Source organism: Enhydra lutris, unplaced genomic scaffold (assembly GCF_002288905.1).
Source record: "Enhydra lutris kenyoni isolate GAN:26980312 unplaced genomic scaffold, ASM228890v2 scaffoldscaffold86, whole genome shotgun sequence".
Classification (NCBI taxonomy): domain Eukaryota; kingdom Metazoa; phylum Chordata; class Mammalia; order Carnivora; family Mustelidae; genus Enhydra; species Enhydra lutris.
This window is the reverse complement of record NW_019154170.1, coordinates 2,347,642-2,370,303: the sequence shown is the minus strand read 5'-3', so window position 1 is coordinate 2,370,303 and position 22,662 is coordinate 2,347,642. Positions and strand designations below refer to the sequence as shown.

At 58.3% G+C, this 22,662-nt stretch overlaps 4 protein-coding genes across 18 annotated transcripts in view; 3 read left to right on the top strand and 1 right to left on the bottom strand.

Annotated features, from left to right (window-relative positions):
- The window catches only part of LOC111161732 (scaffold attachment factor B), a 34,422-nt gene extending 24,945 nt beyond the window's left edge, over positions 1-9,477 (top strand). For 3 of the 5 annotated variants that reach the window (XM_022525613.1, XM_022525617.1, XM_022525616.1), the window contains 8 exons: positions 870-976; positions 3,492-3,782; positions 4,931-5,068; positions 5,297-5,339; positions 8,085-8,203; positions 8,503-8,609; positions 8,949-9,015; positions 9,164-9,477. In XM_022525613.1, the coding sequence (XP_022381321.1) occupies positions 870-976; positions 3,492-3,782; positions 4,931-5,068; positions 5,297-5,339; positions 8,085-8,203; positions 8,503-8,609; positions 8,949-9,015; positions 9,164-9,293 (1,002 nt within the window). In that variant the 3' untranslated portion in view covers positions 9,294-9,477. The remainder of the gene's footprint in view (positions 1-869; positions 977-3,491; positions 3,783-4,930; positions 5,069-5,296; positions 5,340-8,084; positions 8,204-8,502; positions 8,610-8,948; positions 9,016-9,163) is intronic. The other 2 variants (XM_022525615.1, XM_022525614.1) reach the window with 2 other exon arrangements.
- A 3,141-nt stretch (positions 9,478-12,618) lies between these two features.
- Positions 12,619-14,890, bottom strand: LOC111161735 (chromosome unknown C19orf70 homolog). Its single transcript, XM_022525630.1, has 4 exons — positions 14,371-14,890; positions 13,479-13,656; positions 13,211-13,262; positions 12,619-12,855 (listed from the first exon to the last, which is right to left on the bottom strand). Exons 1-4 carry the CDS (start codon positions 14,397-14,399, stop codon positions 12,758-12,760), a joined length of 357 nt encoding a protein of 118 aa, XP_022381338.1. The 5' UTR covers positions 14,400-14,890; the 3' UTR covers positions 12,619-12,757.
- Positions 14,891-15,346: 456 nt separating this feature from the next.
- On the top strand, positions 15,347-19,576 carry LOC111161733 (hydroxysteroid 11-beta dehydrogenase 1 like). 11 transcript variants are annotated; one of them, XM_022525620.1, is made up of 7 exons: positions 15,347-17,066; positions 17,159-17,289; positions 17,918-18,029; positions 18,427-18,518; positions 18,611-18,789; positions 18,909-19,074; positions 19,160-19,576. In XM_022525620.1, the coding sequence occupies exons 1-7, from the start codon at positions 16,937-16,939 to the stop codon at positions 19,418-19,420; spliced, it is 1,071 nt and encodes a 356-aa protein (XP_022381328.1). In that variant the 5' UTR covers positions 15,347-16,936; the 3' UTR covers positions 19,421-19,576. The 11 variants fall into 11 exon arrangements, with proteins under 11 accessions (XP_022381328.1, XP_022381329.1, XP_022381330.1 ...); XM_022525621.1 differs by having other exon boundaries at positions 15,347-15,648; positions 16,971-17,066; positions 18,611-19,074; positions 19,160-19,427; XM_022525622.1 differs by adding an exon at positions 18,277-18,341 and having other exon boundaries at positions 17,918-17,989; positions 18,696-19,074; positions 19,160-19,427.
- Positions 19,577-21,703: 2,127 nt separating this feature from the next.
- LOC111161697 (ribosomal protein L36) lies at positions 21,704-22,625 on the top strand. Its single transcript, XM_022525526.1, has 4 exons — positions 21,704-21,766; positions 21,944-22,038; positions 22,286-22,420; positions 22,494-22,625. Exons 2-4 carry the CDS (start codon positions 21,946-21,948, stop codon positions 22,581-22,583), a joined length of 318 nt encoding a protein of 105 aa, XP_022381234.1. The 5' UTR covers positions 21,704-21,766; positions 21,944-21,945; the 3' UTR covers positions 22,584-22,625.
- Positions 22,626-22,662: the final 37 nt, after the last annotated feature.

Below are 22,662 nucleotides of genomic sequence, written 5' to 3'. Positions count from 1 at the left end.
GCTGAAAGTGCAGTGGCACCTGGGCACTGCTCCCGCCCAGGGCGCCCATCACCATCGCCCGTTAGAGCCTCAGCACCCCGGGTTTTTACTGGGGCCTGGTTACATAGGCACTCTGCCAGGTACAGACCAAACTTCTGTTTGAGATTTGAGAGCAGGTGGTCAGCACAAAGCACATTTGCATGGTCTAGGCCCAGTGAACCGCCCTTACCAGGGAGCTCTCGCCTGGAGGTGCTCTGGGTGTTAAGTTCCCAGGTGGCAGCCCCAGGCCGGCCATGCCACCGCATGCTGCGAAGTAACAAACCGTCGAAGCTCTGGCAAGCCAGCCTTGCAAATACGGAAGGTTTCAGTCTGCTTGTGTTTGCTCAAATATGTAATACATGGGAGCTCTTTTACATTTATTTTACGTAAGGTAATTGGATAATGGCCAAAATGGGAGTACAAGCTCCAGGGCTGAGATGGGACGATCTCATAAAAATCACTCGGGAATCCTCAGATACACCAGAAGTAGCTGTGGTCGGGCGCTCACTGCCTGTTTAGTTAAGGAAAAGAACAAGAGTAAGGAATTGATTGTAGATGCAGAAGACAAAGTATTAAAAAAATTGGTTACGATCATTAGTAAGTTTTGGCGTGGAAGTGCTGCCGTTTTGACCCTGTTGGAAGTACTTGGGGGGTAGTTGAGCGTGGAGATAAGGCTCTTTGAATTCCGAGAAGGAAAACGTGACCGTGTTAGGAGGGGACGCCTTGTTACTTGGTTGTTCGTTAAACATACAGTCTTCATTTCCAGCCTCCATGTTGGATGCTGGGACCTGGATCCGCCTGATTCTTCTGTTGTTGTTTTTGCTTTAACTTCTGGATTTTTGGTGAACCAGGTTTCCAAGAGCCAGGATCGCAAGTCGGCCAGCAGAGAGAAGCGGTCAGTTGTGTCCTTTGATAAAGTCAAAGAGCCTCGGAAGTCAAGAGACTCCGAGTCCCGCAGGTGAGTCCGTGTCCAGGAGTGTTACTGGTTTGCGTGTATCTCTGGACTAGTTACAATCGTGTCATAGGGGGTATTTCCAAAGTCCTCTGTCTGTGGAATATTGCGTTAAACCTCTTGACTCCTTTGGCTTTCATCCTGTGGTTTTTGTTTTGTTTTGTTTTGTGTTTTTTTCAGTGATCTCAAAGAAGCACATAGGTCCATCTCTCTCTCTCTCTCTTTTTTTTTTTTTTTTTTAAGATTGATTGATTGATTTGACAGAGCACAAGTAGGCAGAGAGGCAGGAAGCAGGCTTCCCGCTGAGCAGAGAGCCCAGCACAGCGCTCGATCCCAGGATCCCGAGACCCTGACCCAAGCTGAAGGCAAAGGCTTAACCCACTGAGCCACCCAGGCACCCCTCTCTTTCTCTCTTTAAGATTTTATTTATTTGACAGTGAGAGAGGGAAACAAGTAGGGGGAGCGGGCAGAGGGAGAAGCAGGCTTCCTGCCGAGCAGGGAGCCTGATGTGGGGCTCGATCCCAGGACCCTAGGATCATGACCTGATCTGAAGGCAGCTGCTTAACGACTGAGTCCCCCGGACACCCCGGCCCATCTCTTTTTAAAGATTATGGAAGGTAACATCAGGGAGTTGGAATGCCTTCCTGGTACAGTAGCGCTAGTTAGCAAACATTCCAGATGTACCCCAGAAGCTGTGGAAAGGGAAAAAGGAACAGTGGAACGTATGTAGGGAGAGAGTTACAACAGTTAATTTTTCCTATCAAGAAACCTTTTTTTTTTTTTTAAGACTTATTTATTTTAGGGGGCAGGTGGGGAGAGAGGGGGAGAGCGAGAATATCAAACAGACTCCCTGTTGAGTGCAGAGCCCTACATAGGGCTCAATCTCATGACCCAGAGATCATGACCTGAGACCAAGACTCGGATGCTCCACTGACTGAGCCCCCCTAAGCTTCATAGTCTAAAAAAACCCATTAGTGCTATTGGCAGAGTAAGAATGAGTAAAGGGGGTAAGGCATTGTTTTTAATTAGTCCACACTCACAGCTTCCTGCTTCCAAGGGCAAGGCAGCGGGCAGAGGGCACTTTTCTTGAGGTAACTGGCAGATAGAGCCGCGGACCTGATCCATCCGCGTGTAGGGATGTAATCTGCGAACGTGACAGGATGGACTAGAGCCCAAGTAGCTTCAGGTCACTTGGCTGTTCTTTTTTTTTTTTTTTTTTTTTTTAACATTTTATTTATTTATTTGAGAGAGAGAGAGAGACAGTGAGAGAGAGCATGAGCGAGGAGAAGGTCAGAGGGAGAAGCAGACTCCCCGTGGAGCAGGGAGCCTGATGCGGGACTCGATCAGGGGACTCCAGGATCATGACCTGAGCTGAAGGCAGTTGCTTAACCAACTGAGCCACCCAGGCGCCCCCACTTGGCTATTCTTTACACAGCACTTTGGGTCTCCCGCTCACGTCCGTGACAAAACTCTCACCATACACTGGTGAATAAACGTGAACCTGAAACATAACGTCTGTGTTCATAGAAAGTGAACGTGAGCGAATTCAGGAGTTAGGGTTGGACAGCCCAGAATGTCACAGAGGAGAAGTTGACTGAATGCAAATGTGACTTCCGTACGTGAGCAATGAGAACAAATGCATTTGAAATCAGTGCAATAAGGCAACGGTAACATGACCGGAAAGCGGACAGAAGAGAGTTGCTGGAAGGGACAGGCCAGACGCTGCTGGTCGTGCAGTGGGCTCCACCTCGCTGAGCATCAGGAGTGCATGTGAGAGGAGTAGCTGTTTTGGTCCAAACCACAAGCACAGTGAGGCCAGAGTATGCATTTCTGCAGTTATAGACCCTATCTGTGTGTGGGTGGCCAGGGCGTGTGGGAGGACAGCCTGGCAGCTGTCGTCCCCGGCTTCTCGCCACCACACGCACAGGGGCCAGCAGGGAAATTGGCGACAGAGTAGATGCCACGGGTCCCCACGCAGCCTTGCCAGCACCTCATGCAGCCACTGCAGGCCCCTGCTGGTTGGTTAGCTCATCTGAACTTGTACAGCTGCATCCAGAAGTTTCGATGCTCGTGTCCTAGTCCCGTGGGGACTCATTGAAGCTCATGGGTCAGGGAGCAGAGGTTTTCGGTGAGACTTGGCTTTGCTGTGAAAAGTGTGTTCTGTTGTTAGTGGGCTGTTTTGTGGAATGAGATGTGGAGCTCCAGAAAAAATATTCAGGGAGCGAGGCTGAGCTCCTACTCTAGCTGACCCTCAGTGTGCACACGCCTCTTGCCCTCATGACCTGCTGGGCAGGAACCACGTGGAACGGGGCCTGTGTGAGCATGGCAGGGCCCCGCTGCCCTTGCCCTCACGTTCGCGGGTCTGCGAGAGTTGACCCGTAGTAGGAGGCACAGCCCCGAGTCCGCATTTGTGCCGCGCCCCAGGGCGGGTCCGCGTTCCCCGGGGTGGGCGGGGTGGGCACTGTGCTCCGTGTCCTTCAGCTCCGTGGCCCGGGCCCCTGCAGCTGCTGCTGTCCCGCAGGGTGCGTGAGCGCAGTGAGTGGGAGCAGCGCATGCAGGCGCAGTGGGAGCGGGAGGAGCGGGAGCGGCTGGAGATCGCCCGCGAGCGGCTGGCCTTCCACCGGCACCGGCTGGAGCGCGAGCGCATGGAGCGGGAGCGGCTGGAGCGCGAGCGCATGCACGTGGAGCACGAGCGCCGGCGGGAGCAGGAGCGCATCCACCGCGAGCGGGAGGAGCTGCGGCGCCAGCAGGAGCTGCGCTACGAGCAGGAGCGGCGGCCGGCGGTGCGGAGGCCCTACGACGTGGACGGCCGGTGAGTCGGGCTGCTCTTAGCTCCCCACGGCGGAGGCCCCAGGGTGCTCAGGATTGGGGGATGGACCCCAGGGTCACATGAACGGAGGGGTCTTGTTCCGGAGGCAGCACGGGTACATGCTACAGCCCTGTTTGACGTCCTTTACTTCGTCCAGAACCTGGGAGGTGGTTAGGGATGGGTGGAGAAATGGTTGCGCAAGGCAGCGCCTGTCTGGTGAAGCCTCAAGTTCAAGTCCCAGCACAGACCCCTGAGGAGGGAGTACGGACTCGAAGAGCCACACGTGACATGCGAGGGCTAAGCAGGCAGCCAGAGACCAAAAAACGGCTCCTTCGGGCCCCCTTTTAGGCTTTGTTGTCACTGGTTTGTTCTGGTTTATTCCAAGAACATTGTTTTGTTTCCCAGACATACCAGGTGTGACGTGTGAATACTGAAATGAGCCCCGTTGAAAAGGACCTGATTTTAGACCTGCTGTTGGGAGTCGGAGGTGGTAGTCCCCATACTGGTCTGATCCAGGCATCTCCGCCTGAGTCCCCACTTGGGAAAAACCTGTTTGTATTCTTGTGCTGTCAGCTGCACAGCTCAGAGCGGGCCCAAGTGACGGCTAGCAGGACTGCTCTTCAGGGACTTTGTGCTATTTTTGGATTTAGGACCTTTGTGCAAAATACTGATGATGGGAGTCCATTACGGCCCTACGTGTTTTCAAACGGTGTGTTTCAAGTGCGTCTCAGAGCCCTCCCACTGGTGTCTTTGCTGGGTCAAGTCCACCTCGGAGGAGAGCCCTTGTGCGAAGGAGAGCTCAGGGTCCGGCCTCTCGCTTGCTGTCCTGGTCGAGGCCGTGCACAGTTCTGGAGGTGACCCGCAGGGGCGCACGTGTGCCCACTCCTGTCGGGGAAGCCGCAGCTCTTCCGTGCAGAGGACGCGGGGCACGTTGGAGGAAATAGAGCGGATCTGACGTGGGTTGGATCCCACGTCACCCTGCCAGCCCCCCTCAGATCACGTAGCAGAGAAGACCCCCCCCACCATAAAGTCCATTCACATTTTGGGAAGTGACAGGAGCCGAGGACCATTGGAGGGTCCGACTCACCAGCTCCCCTGGAGGTCACGAAGGTGGAGGAGAAACTAGGTTCACCTCTTTCTTCCCGTTGCAGGCGCGACGATGCCTATTGGCCTGAAGCAAAGCGGGCTGCCCTGGACGAGCGCTACCACTCTGACTTCAACCGCCAGGACCGCTTCCACGACTTTGACCACAGGGACCGGGGCCGCTACCCGGACCACTCTGTCGACAGGTCAGCCGGTCCCCTGGCCCTGGCCTCTCTCTCTTGCTCTCTGTTCTCCTCTCCTCTCTTTTTCTAAATGCCTGAGAACTAGAGTCAGCCCTTTTAGGCTTTGCGGGCCCACTTGAACCATCAGAGCATGAAGTGCCTTGTTTCCATGTGGGAAGTGTTTTGTCTGGGAGGGCCTAACCGACTTAATTTTTCTTTCCTTAAGGTTTTTATGTAAATTGTCTTTTTCAGGAGAGAAGGTTCAAGATCTATGATGGGAGAAAGAGAAGGACAGGTGAGTCAGAAACTCCAGTTGAATCCAGCTTTGCCTTGGGATCGGTTCTGTCTCCTTTGGCGTGCCTTCTCCTCTCTCTGCAGCTGAGGGGGAGAAGCCGTGTATCCTGGAGCCTCTCTGGGCCTTGACCCTGAGGTTCTGTCTGCCTCTGAATAAGAGTAAATAATCCTCCATAGTCCCAGCTAAAGAGCTTCAGGCACGGCTGGCAGGCCGGCTGCATGCTTGTGCCCTGCGCAGCTGAGCACACGCGAGTCCGGGGGTGGCCTCGGGAGGCAGCTCACTCTCTGGGCCACACCCAGAGTGCCTTGCAGGGTGAGTGCGTTAGAAAATGGGCTTGATTGGCTCCTTTTTCCTGTCTTAGACTTAGCTTGAGAACTTCCCCAAAGAGCCTTGACTTCCGCGGGCTTACTTGGAAGATTGTGGGGAACGAGGGAAGGATGTGGTCAGGGCATCGTTGTTGGGCTGAATTTGTGCCCAGGGGGCGTCCTTTCCCTGGGGCTAGCACAGACCGCTCCCGTCTGGCTCCCTCCCTCTTCCTAAGGGCCTGGTAGGGGCCGGCTGCCTGCAGTGGCCAGATGGAGGGGGTTCCTCTGCCCGCTCTGGGGGACTCCTCACAGGATTCCTTTTTCTCTGCTCCTGGAGGTGAATCTGGGACGCAGTTAAATGTACACCTGGTCTCCAGTTTCTCTGATGAAGTTGAGCGCGGTGGGTAAATGTCCAGATTCCAGAACCAGAACAGAGTCGCGTCCTGGTGCCGGCACTTGGGCAGAGCAGGTGTCTCCAGCTGTGAGCCTGAGGGGGCTTCCTCGCCTGCGCGGGGGAGTGGGGCGGAGCGGGCTGAGAGCCACGCGAGCCGGGTCCCTCACGTGCAGCTGCTGGGCACTGCGGGCTCCCTTGCCCACCATTAGTACCCAGAGCGCCCCTGAGTCTGAAACAGGTTTTTTTCCTCTTGCACACTGTTCTAAGCGGTGCTGCCCTGGATGGCAGGTGGGGGCAGGGGACACAGAGGGGAGCACTGGTTCAGGCTTCTGGCCTTGCTGAACCTTTACAGGGGTCGGTCGGACGGCAGAGCGTGGCTATGTGGGGAAGTATCAGGTAGAGCTAGAAATGGGCCTTATTTAAAAGTCTTTTCTCTCTCAGCTTTGTGTTTTTAGAAGGCTATTGATAAAAGATTATTCCTTGTTTTTGTTTTTGTTTTTTTCTAAAGATTTTACTTATGAGGGCATGCATGCACACACAGGGGAGGAGCAGGTTCCCACTGAGCAGGGAGCCCGATGTGGGGCTCGATCTCAGGACCGCAGGGTCATGACCTGAGCTGAAGGCAGACGTTTAACCCACTGAGCCACCCAGGCGCCCTGATTGTTCTTTATTAAAATATTTGTGATTGTTTAAAAGTGAAGGAAATGGTTTAAATCACAAGATGACGTTTTTAAAAAAAAAAAATTTTTTTTTTTTTTTTTTTTTTGGTTGGTGTGTTTTGAAGGTTCTTTATGGAAATGTTATTCTGGGGTTTCATTTTAACAGCTCTTGCCATCTGGCAGCACTGACTTTCTTGGACTCTCTTGGGTTTTGATTTTGCTCCTAGAAGGAACAGTGCCGTATTTTGTCCATCTTCTACAGATGAGCGAGATGTCTGCACACATTTGGGAATGAGAGGCCAGGGGAAGCGGGGTGGAGGCCCAGGTGGTTAGGGCTCCCGGGTGGCAGCATGCGCGCCCCAGCCTCTGGGAGTTCCTGTCTTAATGGTGAAGATGAGCACGGACAGGAACAGCACCAGGGCGCCCGGCATACTCATCCAAGGGGCTTCATGACCGGGACTCCTTTCTAGGTCTTACTACTTAGAATGTGATCTTGGCACAAATGACCCCAGGGCCACAGGTTGGATCTGTGGGACAGTGAGACCCTCAGTGGAACCAAAGCCACCTCCCCAGCTCTCTAAGAGCCGTGGACGTTCCCAGCACTCGGGGCAGGGTGCAGGTGGAGGACGGGTGGACATTTACTTCACGCAGCTTCTCTTAGGGGCGCCTGGGGCGTGCAGTCTATTGAGTGTCTAACTCTTGGTTTTGGACTCAGGTGGTGATCTCGGGGTCATGGGATGGAGCCCCATGTTGGGCTCACACTAAGCAGGGAGTCTCTTTGGGATTCTCTCTCTCTCTCTGCTCCCCCCAAGTCCCACATGCTCACTCATTTTCTCACTCTGATAAACCTTCAGAACAGGCTTTTCTTTGAATGGGAAGCTTCCCCTTCCATCCATCCTTCAGATGGCATCCAGAACGGAGTCAAGCATCCCCATGGCCTGTGCCGGCGCTGTTTCCACGAGCAAGGCCCCAGGGTGGCTGGCGGTGGGCTGGCCCAGGGGCGTCGGGTCCAGAATGAGTGTGGTCAGGGATCCCCAGCGGCCCTTTCGTTCTGTGGCTCTGCAGGGCCGGAGCACAGGCCCTCGGCGTAGCACTGTGTGTTGGCCCCGCACTCTTCTCCGTGGTGCCCGAGTTCTCTCCGCTTGGATTAGGGTGAATCTCAGCCCTCAGTTTCTATATTCTGTGACTCCGTTCTTCGACTTTGCTCGCTGGTCCACGGGCAGACGGGATGTGGCGGTCACAGGCTGAAGACCCGTGTGGCACGAGGCCATGTGTTGCGCGCTCAGCTGCACTTGTGAGCTGTCGTCATTAGCTTGTTGCCCTAACGGCCTTGGGAGCCAGGCTCGGTACCAGAGCTTTCTTTTTTTCCTGGTTCTTTAATATCCAGCATTACCCCGAACGCCACGGAGGACCAGAGCGCCACGGGCGGGACTCCCGCGACGGGTGGGGCGGCTACGGCTCTGACAAGAGGATGAGCGAGGGCCGGGGGCTGCCTCCTCCACCCAGGTTTGTGTCCTGCACCCCGCCGCGCTTGCGCAGGCCTCACGCTGCTGGCTCGGTTGGTGTGTCCAGCTCAGGACCATTGGCCTGAGGGAAAGATGGGTGCCAGCCCCGCCCCAGCACACTGGCTTTGCTTGGGCCGCCTGAGAGCCCTGAGCAGCCTCGGACCAGGAGCCGGGTCCTGCTTCCCGCAGACCCCCGCCACTCAGGGATGGGCACTGGGCACACAGAATGCTGAACCCACCACCCCTGCTACTCGGAAAGGCAGAGAGGGGCAATCCAAATCAGAGCTCTCTTTTTCCAAGGGGCAGACGTGACTGGGGGGACCATGGCCGAAGACTAGAGGACGACCGTGCATGGCAGGGTGCCGCCGACGGAGGCATGATAGACAGGGACCACAAGAGGTGGCAAGGTAAGCCTGGCTCTCCGCCGGGACTGTCTCTCTCTGGAGTAGCACCGGAAAGCTCAAGCTGCTTCTTGGCAGGGAGAACTTTCTCGGCTCTCCCTGAGGCCACAGGGTCTTGTTGGTCACTGACTGGACCTGGGGAGGGGGAAACGGAGGTGTGGTTCACTTCTCTGCCTCGACTTACCCAGGGCAGCGGGTGTGTGCGGTTCCTGTGCTGATGCTTCGGCTGGGACCTATGGGTTCTGGTTGACCCAGTAGCTCGGGGAAGGGACTGGAGCCCCACGTTGGTGTTCTTCGAACTCCACGGGCCGCGCTGAGGCGCTGTCTGGATTGGATCTCTTGTAGGTGGTGAAAGAAGTATGTCTGGTCACTCTGGGCCGGGTCACATGATGAACCGGGGAGGGATGTCAGGGTAAGGTGTCGCGTGCTGCTTGTCCCTCTTACCGGTCTCCTCCCTGCATGGTGGCTCGCCTGGGAGAAGGTTAGAAACCGAGCGGGCCAGGCAGGCGCGGGGCTGCACAGCATGGGCTTCCATGACCCGGGATCTGTGTTGGTCGTAGGCGCGGCAGCTTCGCCCCAGGTGGGGCGTCGCGGGGCCACGTGATCCCACGCGGTGGAATGCAGGGGGGCTTTGGAGGACAGAACCGGGGGAGCCGACCCAACGACACCCGCTTCACTCGCCGCTACTGAGTGCTCGGATCCCTGTGTTCTGTCACGTGGCTACAAGAGTATGTTCTGTTAGGAGTTATCTTAAACTGTGTACAATAATTTTTTTTATCTGCTGCCATATTGTAGCTCAATACAATGTGAATGTTTTTATGTTTTTTTTGTTCTTTTTTTTGTTTTAGTTTTTTTTTTTTTTTTTTGTAATAAACGTGTTTCTGTTCACATACCCTTTATTTAAAGTGTTTTCTCTCTTTATTTCATCTCCTTGTGTGAATTATACTTGGTCTTGCTGAGCCATGGCTGTTCCTTCAGGAAAGCACAGAAGGAGCAGCTTTAAAGGGCTCTTAGGGTTTCCGGAAGCCGTGTGCTGACAGCGCCCCCTCCTGGGTCCTTTGCCCTACCTCCAGTGTTTCTGTCCCCCAGGCTCTGTCTCTGTGTCCAGGATGCGCCCAGTCCTTGCTGAACGGCTGCTGTGCTTTTTTTTTTTTTTTTTTTTTTTAATGTAAAATACACAGAACATGGAATTTCCCATTCTGACCACGTCTACACATACAGCTCGGTGGCATTCATATTTGCACACTGCTGTGCAGCCGTCATCAACCTCCCATCTGCAGAACCTTCCATCTTCCCTGACCCCAACTGTCCCCGGTCCGCACACCCTTGCCCCCATACCCCACGTCGACTCCCCGCATCGGGCTTTGACTCCTGGGACGGACTACGTGGAACTGCATCCCAGTGAGTAAGACCGGACAGCCATGCACTGCCTCCCCAGGTCAGCCAGACTCTGTCTCCGGGGGCCCCGCGGCTGTGCCCCTAGTGCCTGGGAGGGAGTCCTGTCTGCCCGTCTGGGGAAGCCGTGCTGGCCGGGAGGCCTGCTGCCTCTTGCTGTGTGGGGATGAGCTGGTCGCCTCCCTCTCTGGGCTCCATCTTTGTCACATCAGAACGGAGTCCAGTCCTGTCTGGGGACAGACAGACACATGACCCAGGCTTCAGACCGTGTGGTGGGCCACATAAACCCCTCCTGGCGGGGCCGGAGGGGTCCCCGCGCTAAACCCTAGAATCTGTACGCACAGCACCTACCGTGGCAGAAGGGGCTTTGCTGCCAGGATTCAGTTAAGGACCTGGAGATGGAGGGTTAACCAGGTTGCCCAGGTGGGCCCAGGGCCCTCGTTAGGGTCCTTCTATGGGGAGCAGTGAGGCGGGGGAGCCGGAGGAGGGACGGACAGGCAGACTGGCTGGCTTTGAAAGTGAACAAGCTCTCTTGCCAAGGACCGTAGTGGCCTCTCACAGCAGGACGAGGCTGGAATGGTAACTCCCCGAGCCTCCAGAGAGCCAGCCCTGTCTATACCCGCACTTAGCCCAGGGGGACCCATGTTGGACTAATGGCTTCTAGATCTGTGACATAATCCGTGTGTGCAGTTTCAAGCCCCTGAACCTGTGGACCTTTGTCACAGGACTACTATAGCCTCCCAGGGTGGTGGTGGTCAGCTGGAATGACTGTCCCCAGAGGACAGACACCTGCCAACCCCTGGAGACATCTGGAACTGTCCCGAGTAGGGGGACAGGGTACTGTTGGTGTTCTGGGGTTGGTCCTCAGCCTGTGTGTTGCTGAGGTGGGGGGCTCCTGCCTTGAAGGGACCACCCGTGGGTCGGTCGGGAGGCCCAAAGGGAGGCTTTCCGGGGGCCGCGGCTGAGCCGTGGGCAAAACGAGCAGGAGTCAGGACGGCCAAGTGAGAGGGTACGGGAGTGCTGTGCCAAGGCCAGTGGTGAAAGCCGGCTCTGGTCTGGGAACAGAGAGCGCTCGGAGGAGTCTGGGCTCAAGCAGAGGGCAGCAGGGAGCCATAGAAGGTTTCTGACTAGGGCAGTGACATGATCAGACTTGGACCTGGGGAAGCAGATGGAAGGGGCAGGCAGAAGACCAGGGAGGTGGCCTTGGCACTGGTGACGGATTCAAATGGACAGAGGAATTTGGGTCTGACTGCACAAGGGAATGGAGGGGTCAAGAATGGCACCATAGTCTGGGCTAGTGGCTGGGTCCATGTGGGCAGAGGCTACCCTCCATCAACCAAGCCCCAAAACACCTGGGAGGCTGAGAGCCATCCAGAAAGCAGTGCGAGCTGGTGGGCACCAACTGTACAATCAAACAGCGCTTGGGGACAGTGAGTGCTGCCCTGGGGCCATGAGCAGGCAGGGGTGGCACAGGGAGCCAGGTGGCCTCCAGGTGCCACAGCGGACATGGGAGATCCACCCAGAGACTGTTCCTGGAGAGCACAGTGACACAGGTCACTCTGGGCTCTGCCCCCACAAACACTGCCAGCCAGGCCACCTGTCCTCCCCCACACTCCAACCCACACACCCCTTGGATACACGCCAGGGACTCCTCCCAGGGAGCACCTTGGACAATGTCTTGGCTTCTAATCTCTGCTTTCCTCACTGGAAGCTACCATCGTAGTTCGTGGGCTTCAGTGAGCTCTGTCCCCCAAACCAAGAAACATAACCCCCAGAACTCTTAGGAACAGAGGATCCCATGCCAGCTCAGGGCCCTGTCGCCCAGGCCTGCTCCGAGCTCCTAGAGAGGCGTCTTGGGTGAGTCTCCAGGTCCCAGCCAAGCCCACTTTTTACAGTCTGTCTGTCTGGGACACAGGTTTCCTCCCACTGCCATCATGGTGGGATGCCCTCCCGGCTGGGAGTATGCCCAGGGCCCGCCCACCTGGCACTTCAGCCCGGTGGGGAGGAACATTAGGTTACCAGGCAGCTGACCCAGTGTGGGGTGGGAAAGCCTTCCCAGGGGAGCAAGGGAAGCTGGGAGGGCAGGACATTTGAGCGTAGGGGAGCCCCCCACCCACTGTAATGACCACAAAGCCTGTGGTCCCAGGAATCCCTAGATGGTGGGGAGGTGGACTGCGGGTAGAGCAGGCAAGAGAGGGTCAAGACGAGATGACACACGGGCATCACTGAGCTGAGCCAGATGGAGACTCAGCGGCCACAGGAACTCCTGGCCATGTAGACGGTGAAGAGATGAATTGTGCCCACCCCGAGTCCCCACCTCCAGAATAACCCCACTCTGGGCTCAGCCCTCCATGAGCTGAGACCCCCCCCCACAACCTGGCCTGACCATCAGTACTTCCCCAACCCATTCCTGGGCCCTGAGCATAGTCTATGGGGCACCAGGGCCAAGTGTCTGCTCTCCATTCCCATACCAGGTTGGGGACTCAGCAGGCAGGGTCCTGGACAGCGAAGGGTGAACCCATGGCCTGAGGAGCTGCTGGGCACCAGAAGCCCGGGAACCCTGTGCTCCGAGCACCAGCCAGGCCACCCAAGTCCCCGGGGCCAGCACACGGGTCGGGGAGCACTTCCAAAGTCCTTTATTGGGCCGGCAAGGCCGGGAGCTGCCCTTGGAGTGGGGTCCCAGTCCCAGTCTGGAGTCTCTGGGTCTGTGGCGTACCGGCCCCTGTTCCTGACCGGGGCGGGTGGCCTCTTCTGACAGGCTACTTGGTTCGCTCCTTCAGATATTCCCAGCCCTCCTTGGAGTACTCGCAGGCCTTGGAGGGGGCCACGGACAGAGCTGACATCACCGTAATGATGCCTGTGGAGAGAGAGGGCCCAGCGCCTTCAGCCCCCGGCTTTAGTCCACCGACACCGGGCCCCCGGAAACCCTAGCTCTGCAAGGCCTTTAGAGGCACCCGTTCCAGCTCCATCGGTTCCACACAGGGAAACTGAGGCAGAGGTGAGGCAGGGCCTCCTCTTGTCTGAGGTCACATGATGACCCATCCTGAAAGGAGGATCCCTGAAATCTCTGCCTCTTTTCCTCTTTAGATCCACAGGAGCTGCGCGGAGCAGCAAGGGGAGCGACAGGAAGGAATGACCAGGAAGGGGTGGTAGAGGGTCCTAGACTGGGGGGTATCAGGGGCCACCCCCCAAGCACTGGGACCAGGGCCTACCTGAATTCCAGGTGTCGCGGATGTGAAAGTTAAACTTTGGAGGGGCTGGGAGCTGGGAAGAGAGGCGAGAAGGGGCAAGTGAAAAGGGGAGGGTCCAGCCAGCAGCCCCAGTCGCCTCCCCAGGCAGGGAAGGGCAGCACAAAGCCCAAGGCGGAGGACACCAAGCAGGGCTGGAGGGACCAGGGACCAGGACCAGGGACCAAAAGCCACGCAGGAAATGACACCCTCCTCCCACCAAGCCTCAGCCTCACTCCCAGCCTCAGGGTACCTGGGGCATCTTCAGACCGGTCTGCTCACACACGTACTGGCTGAACTGGTACATGGCTGGGGGCACTACCTCCTCAGCCTTCTGAAGGACAGCCTGGCTCTTGTCGCTCGGCCCCAGCAACTCCTGGTCATACACCAGGTAGACGGCACCCCCGGCCACACTGCCCTTGATGAGGAACCTGTGGTCGGGAAGGACAGCCGCTCAGCAGCTCCTCGGGCACAGCTGTCCAGTCTCGGGGAGGAGTCGGCCTCGCAGGCGCCGCAGCCCTAGCAATGACACACCTGAGGCCAGGCAGCTCATACGACAGAACGAGCCACCCCCCACCCCCAGCCCAGAGGCGTGCCTGGCACCTACTCTGCACAGCTCTCAATCCACACTGCACAAAGAAAGCAGGGCTACTCGGCCCCATTTAACTGGTAAACTGAGGCCCCGAGAGGAAAAGGGGTCACTCGTGATCCCGCACAGAGCAGAGAACCGTGAAGACCGGAGAGCCCTGGCTTTCTGCCCGCCAGCCCCAGCAGGCCCGACTTGCGCGCCACCTTCGAGGGGTTTCCGAGTGGCTCTGGTCGCTTCCTGTGTGTCATACGTCGCTTCCTGATACGGCGCCTGTGACATGCCCACCTTACAGAGGAGGCAACTGGGGCTCCGAGGGCGCTCGTACACGATCAGGGGGCAAGGGCTCGTTGGGAGACGGGAAGGACGCGCGACGAGCGATTTCGGGAAGGCCGTCCCCGCCTGAACCTCAGTTTCCCCATCTGCGCGACGCGGGACCTGACACCACGGAATTCGGAGATCCAGTTGGGAGCAAACCAGAGAGGGTGCCCACGGGAGGGGACTTGCTCGGGAGCTCGGGAGCTCGGGAGCTCGGGGCCCGCCCTGCAGCCCAACGAACCTCATCAGCGACCACACTCGGGGAACCATGGTCGCTCGGCTCCGCGCGCAAGGACACACGACTCGCCCGCCGCTTCCGGTGACAGCGCCGCAGCCGCCTGTGGGAAGTGTAGTCGCCCCGGTGAGTCGCAAAGGCCTGCGGGAGTCGAAGTCGCGCAACTGCTCAGAGACGCCAGAAGAGGGACCGCAGTCCCACCGCGAAAGGATCGAAAAGATTCTGAGGGGAGTGATCTTCAGAGCCCGTCTGCCGCAAAGCTTCCTGGGAAATGGAGTCAGCACCGCCCGGCGAGGCGCCGGACGCCTCGCCTCGCCGCCGAGGCTCCTGGGAAATGCAGTCCGGCCTGGCACCGCCCGGGGGGCGTGGGGGAGAAAGAGGAGTCAGGCGTTCAGAGACCTGAAAGTGACCCAAGAAGATTTCAGAGCCCGGGAGATCCACCCGCGCCCGCGCGGGGGACTGAGGGCCCAGGCCCGGGAAGAGGGTACCGATAACATTGTTGTCCTGGCAACGCGAGGTCGGAATTGTGCGAGGAGGCGGAGCCTGAATCACGTGATCTGATCCGGGGTGGGGCTTTCGTCGAGGGGGCGGGACCGGGATCAGGACCCGTGCTGGGAGGGGGCTAGCCCGGTGCAAGGCAGTTGCCGGGCAACGCCCGGGCACGGAGTTCTCGTAGCTTGGCCCGCCCCCTGAGGAGGTGGGCTCGGTGTCACGTGACCTGGGCCCTACGGGAGGGGGCGCGGTCGGGGGCCCGGCCGGCGGGTTAGGGAGCTCCGAGGGGTGCGCGCCGGGTTCCCAGGTCCGGATCCAGCCCCGCTGCACTGCGAGAGAACCTGAGGCCCGAGCGGGTGAGTGCGAGATTGGGAGCGCGCAGCACGTCGTACACCCTTTTTGTCCAGAGGGGAAACTAAGGCCTGGCGAGGTCAGGGGACCAGTACGTTCTCCAAGGGTCTGGTTCTCCCACGTCCTCCCCGGTCGCCGGCGGCCGCTTCATCCCTTCCTCCATCCCTCCATCCCTCCATCTATCCACCCAGACGGCCAGCCAGCCATTCATCCGCCCGACCCCACCTTGCCCTGCGTGGCTGCTGTGGTCAAGGTGGGAAGAGGGTCAAGTTGTGGGGCTCCACGGGCTTCCCCTGCAAAGTGGGGAGAGGTGGGATGGCTGCCATGACTGGGGAAGAGCGAGGAGCTCACCTTTCTGAGAGCTGAGAAAGATTCATAGACGGTAATGGTGGAAGATGAGATTGGACCGGTGAGCCTGGGCCAGACCCGCGAGGCACTGAGGTGAGGACCTTGGTCTCCATGGGGGGGTGGGCAGTGGCGAACCCTAACACGGTTTGGAGCAGGAAGGGGAACATCAGATTTCTTTGGAAGATCCCTTTGGCTGCCCGAAAAGCATAGGGTGGAAGGAAGGGAGTAGGAGGGTAGGGGAGGCAGGGGGGGAGGCAGCTGGAACTTTGCAATAGGGGGCAAAGGACTGAGACCTAATCTAGAGACCTCAAGACAACCCAACCCCACCATCTCTCAGTTCTGGAAGTCTCCCTCTCCTCTTTGTCCTACTGAGTTCAGAGAACAGAAACCCCAAGATGTGATGGGCCTGTGCCTTTCTCAGGGAAGAGTCATGAATGCCCCCACCCCCCCGCCAATGTTAAGCATTTGGCCCGTTTCTCTCTTACACCTTCTCCCTGGAACAAGTAAATCCACTCCCACAGCTCAAGTCACATCGTAATCCCGCTGGTTACGGGATTACGCTGCTCCTGTGTCTCCTACCGAGTCCCAAGATTCCTTCTGGGTGTCTCCGGACAGAGCCGTCTTTCTGTACCTCCTGCCCCCTGCCCCTAACTCTTCCCTCCAATGTTCCTCGTATCACTCCGGGTCTCAGGGTCAGTCTGGTATCTGCTGAGCACCTACAGCATGGCTGGCACCATTTGGGGCCCCGAGGACCTGACAGTGAACCAAGCAGCTCCAGGTTTCCATTTCCTTCTCGCCTCCTGGAGCTGACAGTCTGGGAGGAGAGAGGGATAGTGAACATGTAACAACTCATCAGGATAATTTCAGGTCATGTCAAGAAGTTGTAGACCGAGGCCAGGGAGGGACAGGGACCAGGAGTCGCTTTAGAGAAGGAGACCAGGGAATTTCCCTTGGAGAAGGTCCGTTTGGTGCTGACTTCAAGAAGTGAGAGAGCAACTCATTAGGTTCTATTTGGGAAGAGCATTCCCGACAGAGGCAACAGACAATGCAAAGGCCCTGAGGCTGGCTGGAGACTGGCTGGTTCTGAGAAACCGTTAAGAGGCTGGGTGTAGCAAACAGCGGAGTGGAGTGGCCGGAAGGGCTGGTCCCCCCTGCAAGGCCCTTTTGACCATCAAGGAGCCTGGCTTTTGTCCTCAATGAAACGGGGAGGCAAGATGTAATTTGGCTGCCTGGCGGAGGGAGAAAACCCTGAAGAGACCCAGGGAAAGCTGTGTGGTGCCCTGGACCAGGTGGTGGCTGCGAGATGGAGGAGAGAGGGCAGGGCCCGGAGCATCTTCATCAAACAAGGGCCTCGTTGGGGGAATGGGGATAGCTGTGGGCCATGTCCCTGCCCGCCGTCCTCTCTCCCGCTGCAGAACCTACAGACCCAGGGTGGGCCATGAAGGTTCTGCTTCTCACCGGGCTGGGGGCCCTGTTCTTCTCCTACTACTGGGATGACAACTTTGACCCTGGTGAGTGCCTGGAGGTGGGGGAGGGAGGAATCGGGCCAGCCGTCCGGTGCCACCCGCCCCCCTTCGGGTTGACCACCCCTGCGCCCTGCTAGCTAGCCTCCAGGGAGCCCGAGTGCTGCTGACCGGGGCCAGTGCCGGCGTTGGGGAGGAGCTGGCTTATCACTATGCCCGCCTGGGCTCCCACCTGGTGCTCACGGCCCACACCGAGGCCCTCCTGCAGAAGGTGAGACAGCCCATTTCCAGCTGAGTGGTGGTGGGGAGTGGCTGGAAAACAGGGCCCTTCCTTGCCAAGATCCAGGCCCGCTGGGTGGCCTTAAGGGCGTAGCTTAGCCCCTGAGCCTTAGTTTCCACTTTGCAAGCCAGAGACCACAAAAGTACCTTCTCACCGGTTACAGTGTTGGGTTGATCCATTAAGACAGTGAGTGTAAAAACAGGGAGTGTTCCTTAAAAATGGGATTATTGGTGGTGTCCAAAGCCTGTGCCAACAGCCAGGGTTCTCAAAAGAGGGGTGGGTGGACACTCCTTAGCAGCAGCCCATTGTGGCTCCACAGAGATGTACAGTCCTTGGGGACAAACCTTGCAAAATTTCTAGAAAGGCCAGAACTGTCGAGATTTATATGAAATTTCCTGAGTTTTAAATGTTGATATTGAGCAAATAAAATGTGCCCGATTTGGGTCCCCAGGCTGCCAGATTGTGACCCCAGTGGCAGCGCTTGGGAACAATGTTGAATGTTACTTGGAGCTCAAGGTCGGGGAGGGGGCTTGAAGGTAGGGCCCCAGTGGTCTAGCAGGTGGAGGGGCCCAGCCCCCCGTGGACGGCCCTTGGGTAGCTCTGCCCCATACCCCCTCAGGTGGTGGGGAACTGCCGGAAGCTGGGCGCTCCCAAGGTCTTCTTCATCGCTGCGGACATGGCCTCCCCCGAGGTGCCCGAGCGCGTGGTGCAGTTTGCGCTGGACAAGCTGGGTGAGGGGCGGGCCTGGACTCTGGTCCCCCCGGCCTAGGCCTTAAGGGCAGGATCCGAAAGCGGTGGGGCCGGGGTAGTCGGTCGGGGGAGGACTATGCTGTCTGGGGCGTGGCTAGGGGTGGGACCTCATTGCCTCCAGGGAGCGGAACTCTGGACTGGGCCTTATTGCTCTGGACTGGGCCTTATTGGATCAGGGACGAAACCTGGCAAGATCCGGGGAGTAGGGCCTGGTCTCTTTGATATTAGGTGGGGAGCTACCCGGGGCGGAACTCACTGGCTCAGTGCTCTGGCCCCAGCTTGTCTAGTTCAAGGTAACGGGGCCAGGGGCGGGGTCTCTTCGGGGCCGGGGCGGGGCCTCAAGGACTAGCTCCTTGCTGATGGGCGTCTCCGGGCCAGGAGGGCTGGACTACCTCGTGCTGAATCACCTCGGCGCCACCCCGGCAGGCACGCGGCCCCGGAGCGTCCAGGCGACCCGCTGGCTCCTGCAGGTGCCCCGCCCCGCCCAGCGCCTCACCCCTGCTATCCCCAGGCTGCACCCTCCGCCCCTCCCAATTCCCACCCCAGGTCCGGCCCCTCCCAGGCCTCGCCCACCGCCGCCAGGCCCCGCCCCTCCCGGGCAGGAGTTTGTCCGCGATGCGGTGACTCGGAGTCGCCACCGCCTCCAGGTGAACTTCCTGAGTTACGTGCAGCTGACTTCGTTGGCGCTGCCCAGCCTGACGGACAGCAAAGGCTCTCTGGTGGTCGTGTCCTCGCTGCTCGGTGCGGGCCCGTGGTGCGGGGAGTCGGGAGGCCACAGGTCTCGAGGCGGGCGAGCCTGGAGAGGGCAGGAAGGCTGCCTGGAGGAGGGGGAGCTCAGGGGTGCTCTCCCGCGCTGCTAGGCCCTGTGCCCACATCCTTCTCCAGCCCGTACTCGGCGGCCAAGTTCGCGCTGGACGGCTTCTTTGGCTCTCTCCGGCGGGAGCTGGACGTGCAGGACGTGAACGTGGCCATCACCATGTGCGTCCTGGGCCTCCGGGATCGCGCCTCGACCGCGGAGGGATTCAGGTGAGGCCCCAGGGCCAGCAGGGGCGGGAGGGGAGCCGTGGGGGGCCGCCCGCCTGCAGTCTCCGCCGCATCCTCCCGTCCGCAGGGGCGTCTCGAGGGCCAAGGCGGCCCCAGGGCCCAAGGCAGCCCTGGCGGTGATCCGTGGCGGCGCCACCCGCGCCCCGGGCGTCTTCTACCCGTGGCGCTTCCACCTGCTCTGTCTGCTGCGGGGATGGCTGCCGCACCCGAGGGCCTGGTTCATCCGCCAGGAGCTCAATGTCTCGGCTGCCGCTGCTGCCTGAACTCCCGGGGGTGGCCCTCATCCTTCCAGAGGGGAACCCTCCATCCAGCCGCCCCGGAGCGGTGACACAAACCGAGACACCTCTGAGCTGGTGGCCGTGGCTCAAGACAGAGTCATCAAGACAGAAAAGGACAATCAAGAAAAACTACCAGCCCCTGGAAACAGCCCCAGCTGCGGGTGTGCAAGTGCTAATGGTGGGCCAGGCAGCCGGTCAGCAACTTGGAAAGCGTTACCTCTGTCTTCTGGGCCACCCTCGGTGACACAGTTGCTACTTCCATTTTGCAGATGAGAAAAATAAGGCTCAGAGAGGTGGCGTGACTTGCCTAGACCCCTGAGACCTGGGAACCCTGTCCATCTCCCACTTGGAACCAGGGCATCTCTGATCTCCTCTTTGCACTCACTCAGCCTTGGAGCGTCCCCCTACCCTTGCCCCAAGCAGGGGACAGCCTTCAAACTGACCACCTGCCCACGGGGTCTAAGGCAGGGTAGGCGGGAGAGAATGTGTTCTGGGCTGGACCCAGCCTTCTGTTTCATAATAATACCCTTCTTCCCTTGCTCGTAGGTTATTCACGGTGCTTTGTTTCTCCGGTTTGCTGGTGGGCGGTGGGTAAAGAGGGACTTCTCCACCCTATTTGCCAGTGGAGAAGTGGAAGCTGAGAGGGGTAGATCTACCCCAGGAGGTCAGGGGTCAAAGAAAAGGTACAGAGTCAGTGGGCCAAAGGCCTTATTTGCAGTGTAAAGTACGTGGTTTTTGTGCCAATGATGAAAACGTATATCAGGCACTGAGCCCTTGACATGAGTGGTCTCGAGGCATCTTCACAACCGGAAGTTGGTGCTACCATTGTTTCCATTTTATAGATAAAGAAATGTGCTGAGAGAGAGGTAGGAAGGGGCGTCTTGGGGCTCAGCTGGTAAGTGTCTGCCTTCAGCTCAAGTTTTGATCCCAGGGTCCTGGGATGGAGCCCCACATTGGGCTTCTGCTCACTGGGAAGTCTGCTTCTCCCTCTCCCTCTGATCCTCCTCTCTACTTGTGCTCTCTCTCTGTCTCAAATTAATAAATAAATAATATCTTTAAAAAAGAGAGAGGGAGGAAGTCGGTCGCAGGAGGTAGGATTCTGACAAGGGACTTTAAACAAAGTGTGGGCTACTTCTATCTGCACATCACAGATATTTACGTCAATTAGTGAAAAATGAACAGTTCTTCTAAGATGATAAGTTAGTGTGGTTTGCATAAAGAAAAAACAACTCTACAGACGACAACTGTAGGATGAATACAACATTATAAAATGCTAGCTATTGTTGGCTGTGGAAGGCTCTAGAATTAGCAAGTGTTAGAAGGGTTAACCCCAGACTAGCCCCAAATGGGGACCATTATTTGGGGGATGAGTAGAAATAAAAGACATGGGTGCCTGGGTGGTTCAGTGGGTTGAGCCTCTGCCTTAGGCTCCAGTCATGATCTTGGGGTCCTGGGATCAGCCCGCATCAGGCTCTCTGCTCAGAGGGGAGCCTGCCTCCACTCCCCTTCCCTCCTGCCTCCACTCCCCTTCCCGCCTGCCTCTCTGCCTACTTGTGGTCTCTGTCAAATAAATAAACAAAATCATTAAAAAAAAAAAAAGTGGTTTCTGTTTGTTTCTTTTCTACCACACCTCCTGTCCCTGCACGACCTAAACTTATATCAAACGCCATCAGGGGATACTTTACCAAATCGCCCTCTTCAGTTCTAACACAGGCTTTGGTGTCATATAGAATGAAGCCAATACCTATTTATGGAAGTTTTATTTTGTGTCAAGTATCATTATATCTTAAACAGTTCGGTATAAGTGCTATTATTGTCCTCATTCTAATAAAGACTTTTTTTTTTTTTTTTTAATAAAGACTTTTTAAAAAAAGATGTTTATTTAAGAGAGAGCACGAACAGGGAGAGGGAGAAGCAGGCTCCCATGAGCAGGGAGCCCCATGCGGGCCTCCATCCCAGGACTCTGGGAGCAAGACCTGAGCCGAAGGCAGATGCTTAACCGACTGAGCCACCCAGGCGGCCCTTATTATTTTCATTCTATACATGAGGAAATCCAAGTACAGGAGCTGAAGTCCCTGGCGCCGAGTCCGCAAGCCCCCAGCGTAGGTGGGATTTCAGCCAGCAAGCGGCAGAAGTAGGACTCGAACACTCAAGCCATCCGCAAACGAAGCCACGGCAACTCGGCTAAGGCTAATTTTGGTACTGAGCGCGCGTGCACAGGGAGACGGTTTGCGCATGCGCATGGGGGGGGGGAAAACCCCGCAGGACCTCCAGCCGCCAGGGGGAGCCCGCGGGGGTTTCTGCCGTTCTGGCCCGCTCGACCCGCGGAAGCAAGAAATCCCAGAGTTCCGCGAGGCGACAGCCCTTCCGCCGCGGGAGCCATTGAAGAGCTGCAGGTTAGTGGGGCGCCGGGCGACTGGGATCTGCTGCCATCCGGGCTCCGGGGTCCCGGCGCGGCTCCGGGCTACGGCTGGGCGCCGCGAGCGAGCCCCGGGGAGTCGGGACGCGGGGTTCCGGGCGGCGGAGGCCGAGCCCGGACTCAGCCCCACGTCCCTCTCCGCTTCCGTCCACAGCCATGGCTCTGCGCTACCCTATGGCCGTGGGCCTCAACAAGGGCCACAAAGTGACCAAGAACGTGAGCAAGCCAAGGCACAGCCGCCGCCGCGGGGTGAGTGCGGGCGCGCGCCGTCGGGGGCCGCGTTGGCGGGAGGAAGGCACGGCCCCGGCGACGGGGAGAGCGGCGGGGGGCGCAGGGCTCGGCCCCGGCCGAGGGCGGACACCCCTGGGAATAGCCTACGCGGGGAACGGCCAGCGGGGCGCGCCCGGACGCAGGGGCGAGGCCGGGCGCGGGAGGGAGGGGGCACGGGACCGAGGACCGCGGGCGGCCCCGGCTCTGAGCGCCCCCCGCCCCGCAGCGCCTCACCAAGCACACCAAGTTCGTGCGGGACATGATCCGGGAGGTGTGCGGCTTCGCCCCCTACGAGCGGCGGGCCATGGAGCTGCTCAAGGTGTCCAAGGACAAGCGCGCCCTCAAGTTCATCAAGAAAAGGGTAGGTGCGGGGTCGCGGGGCTCGGGGTCCCGGGTCCCCGACTCCCCGACTGAGCGCGCTCCCTGCCCGGCAGGTGGGGACGCACATCCGCGCCAAGAGGAAGCGAGAGGAGCTGAGCAACGTCCTCGCCGCCATGAGGAAAGCGGCGGCCAAGAAGGACTGAGCCCCCCGCCCGTGTGTGTAATAAAGCGTTTTTGGAACTCGGGGTGTCGTGCTGGTGTGAGGAAGGCGGGGGAGTCCTC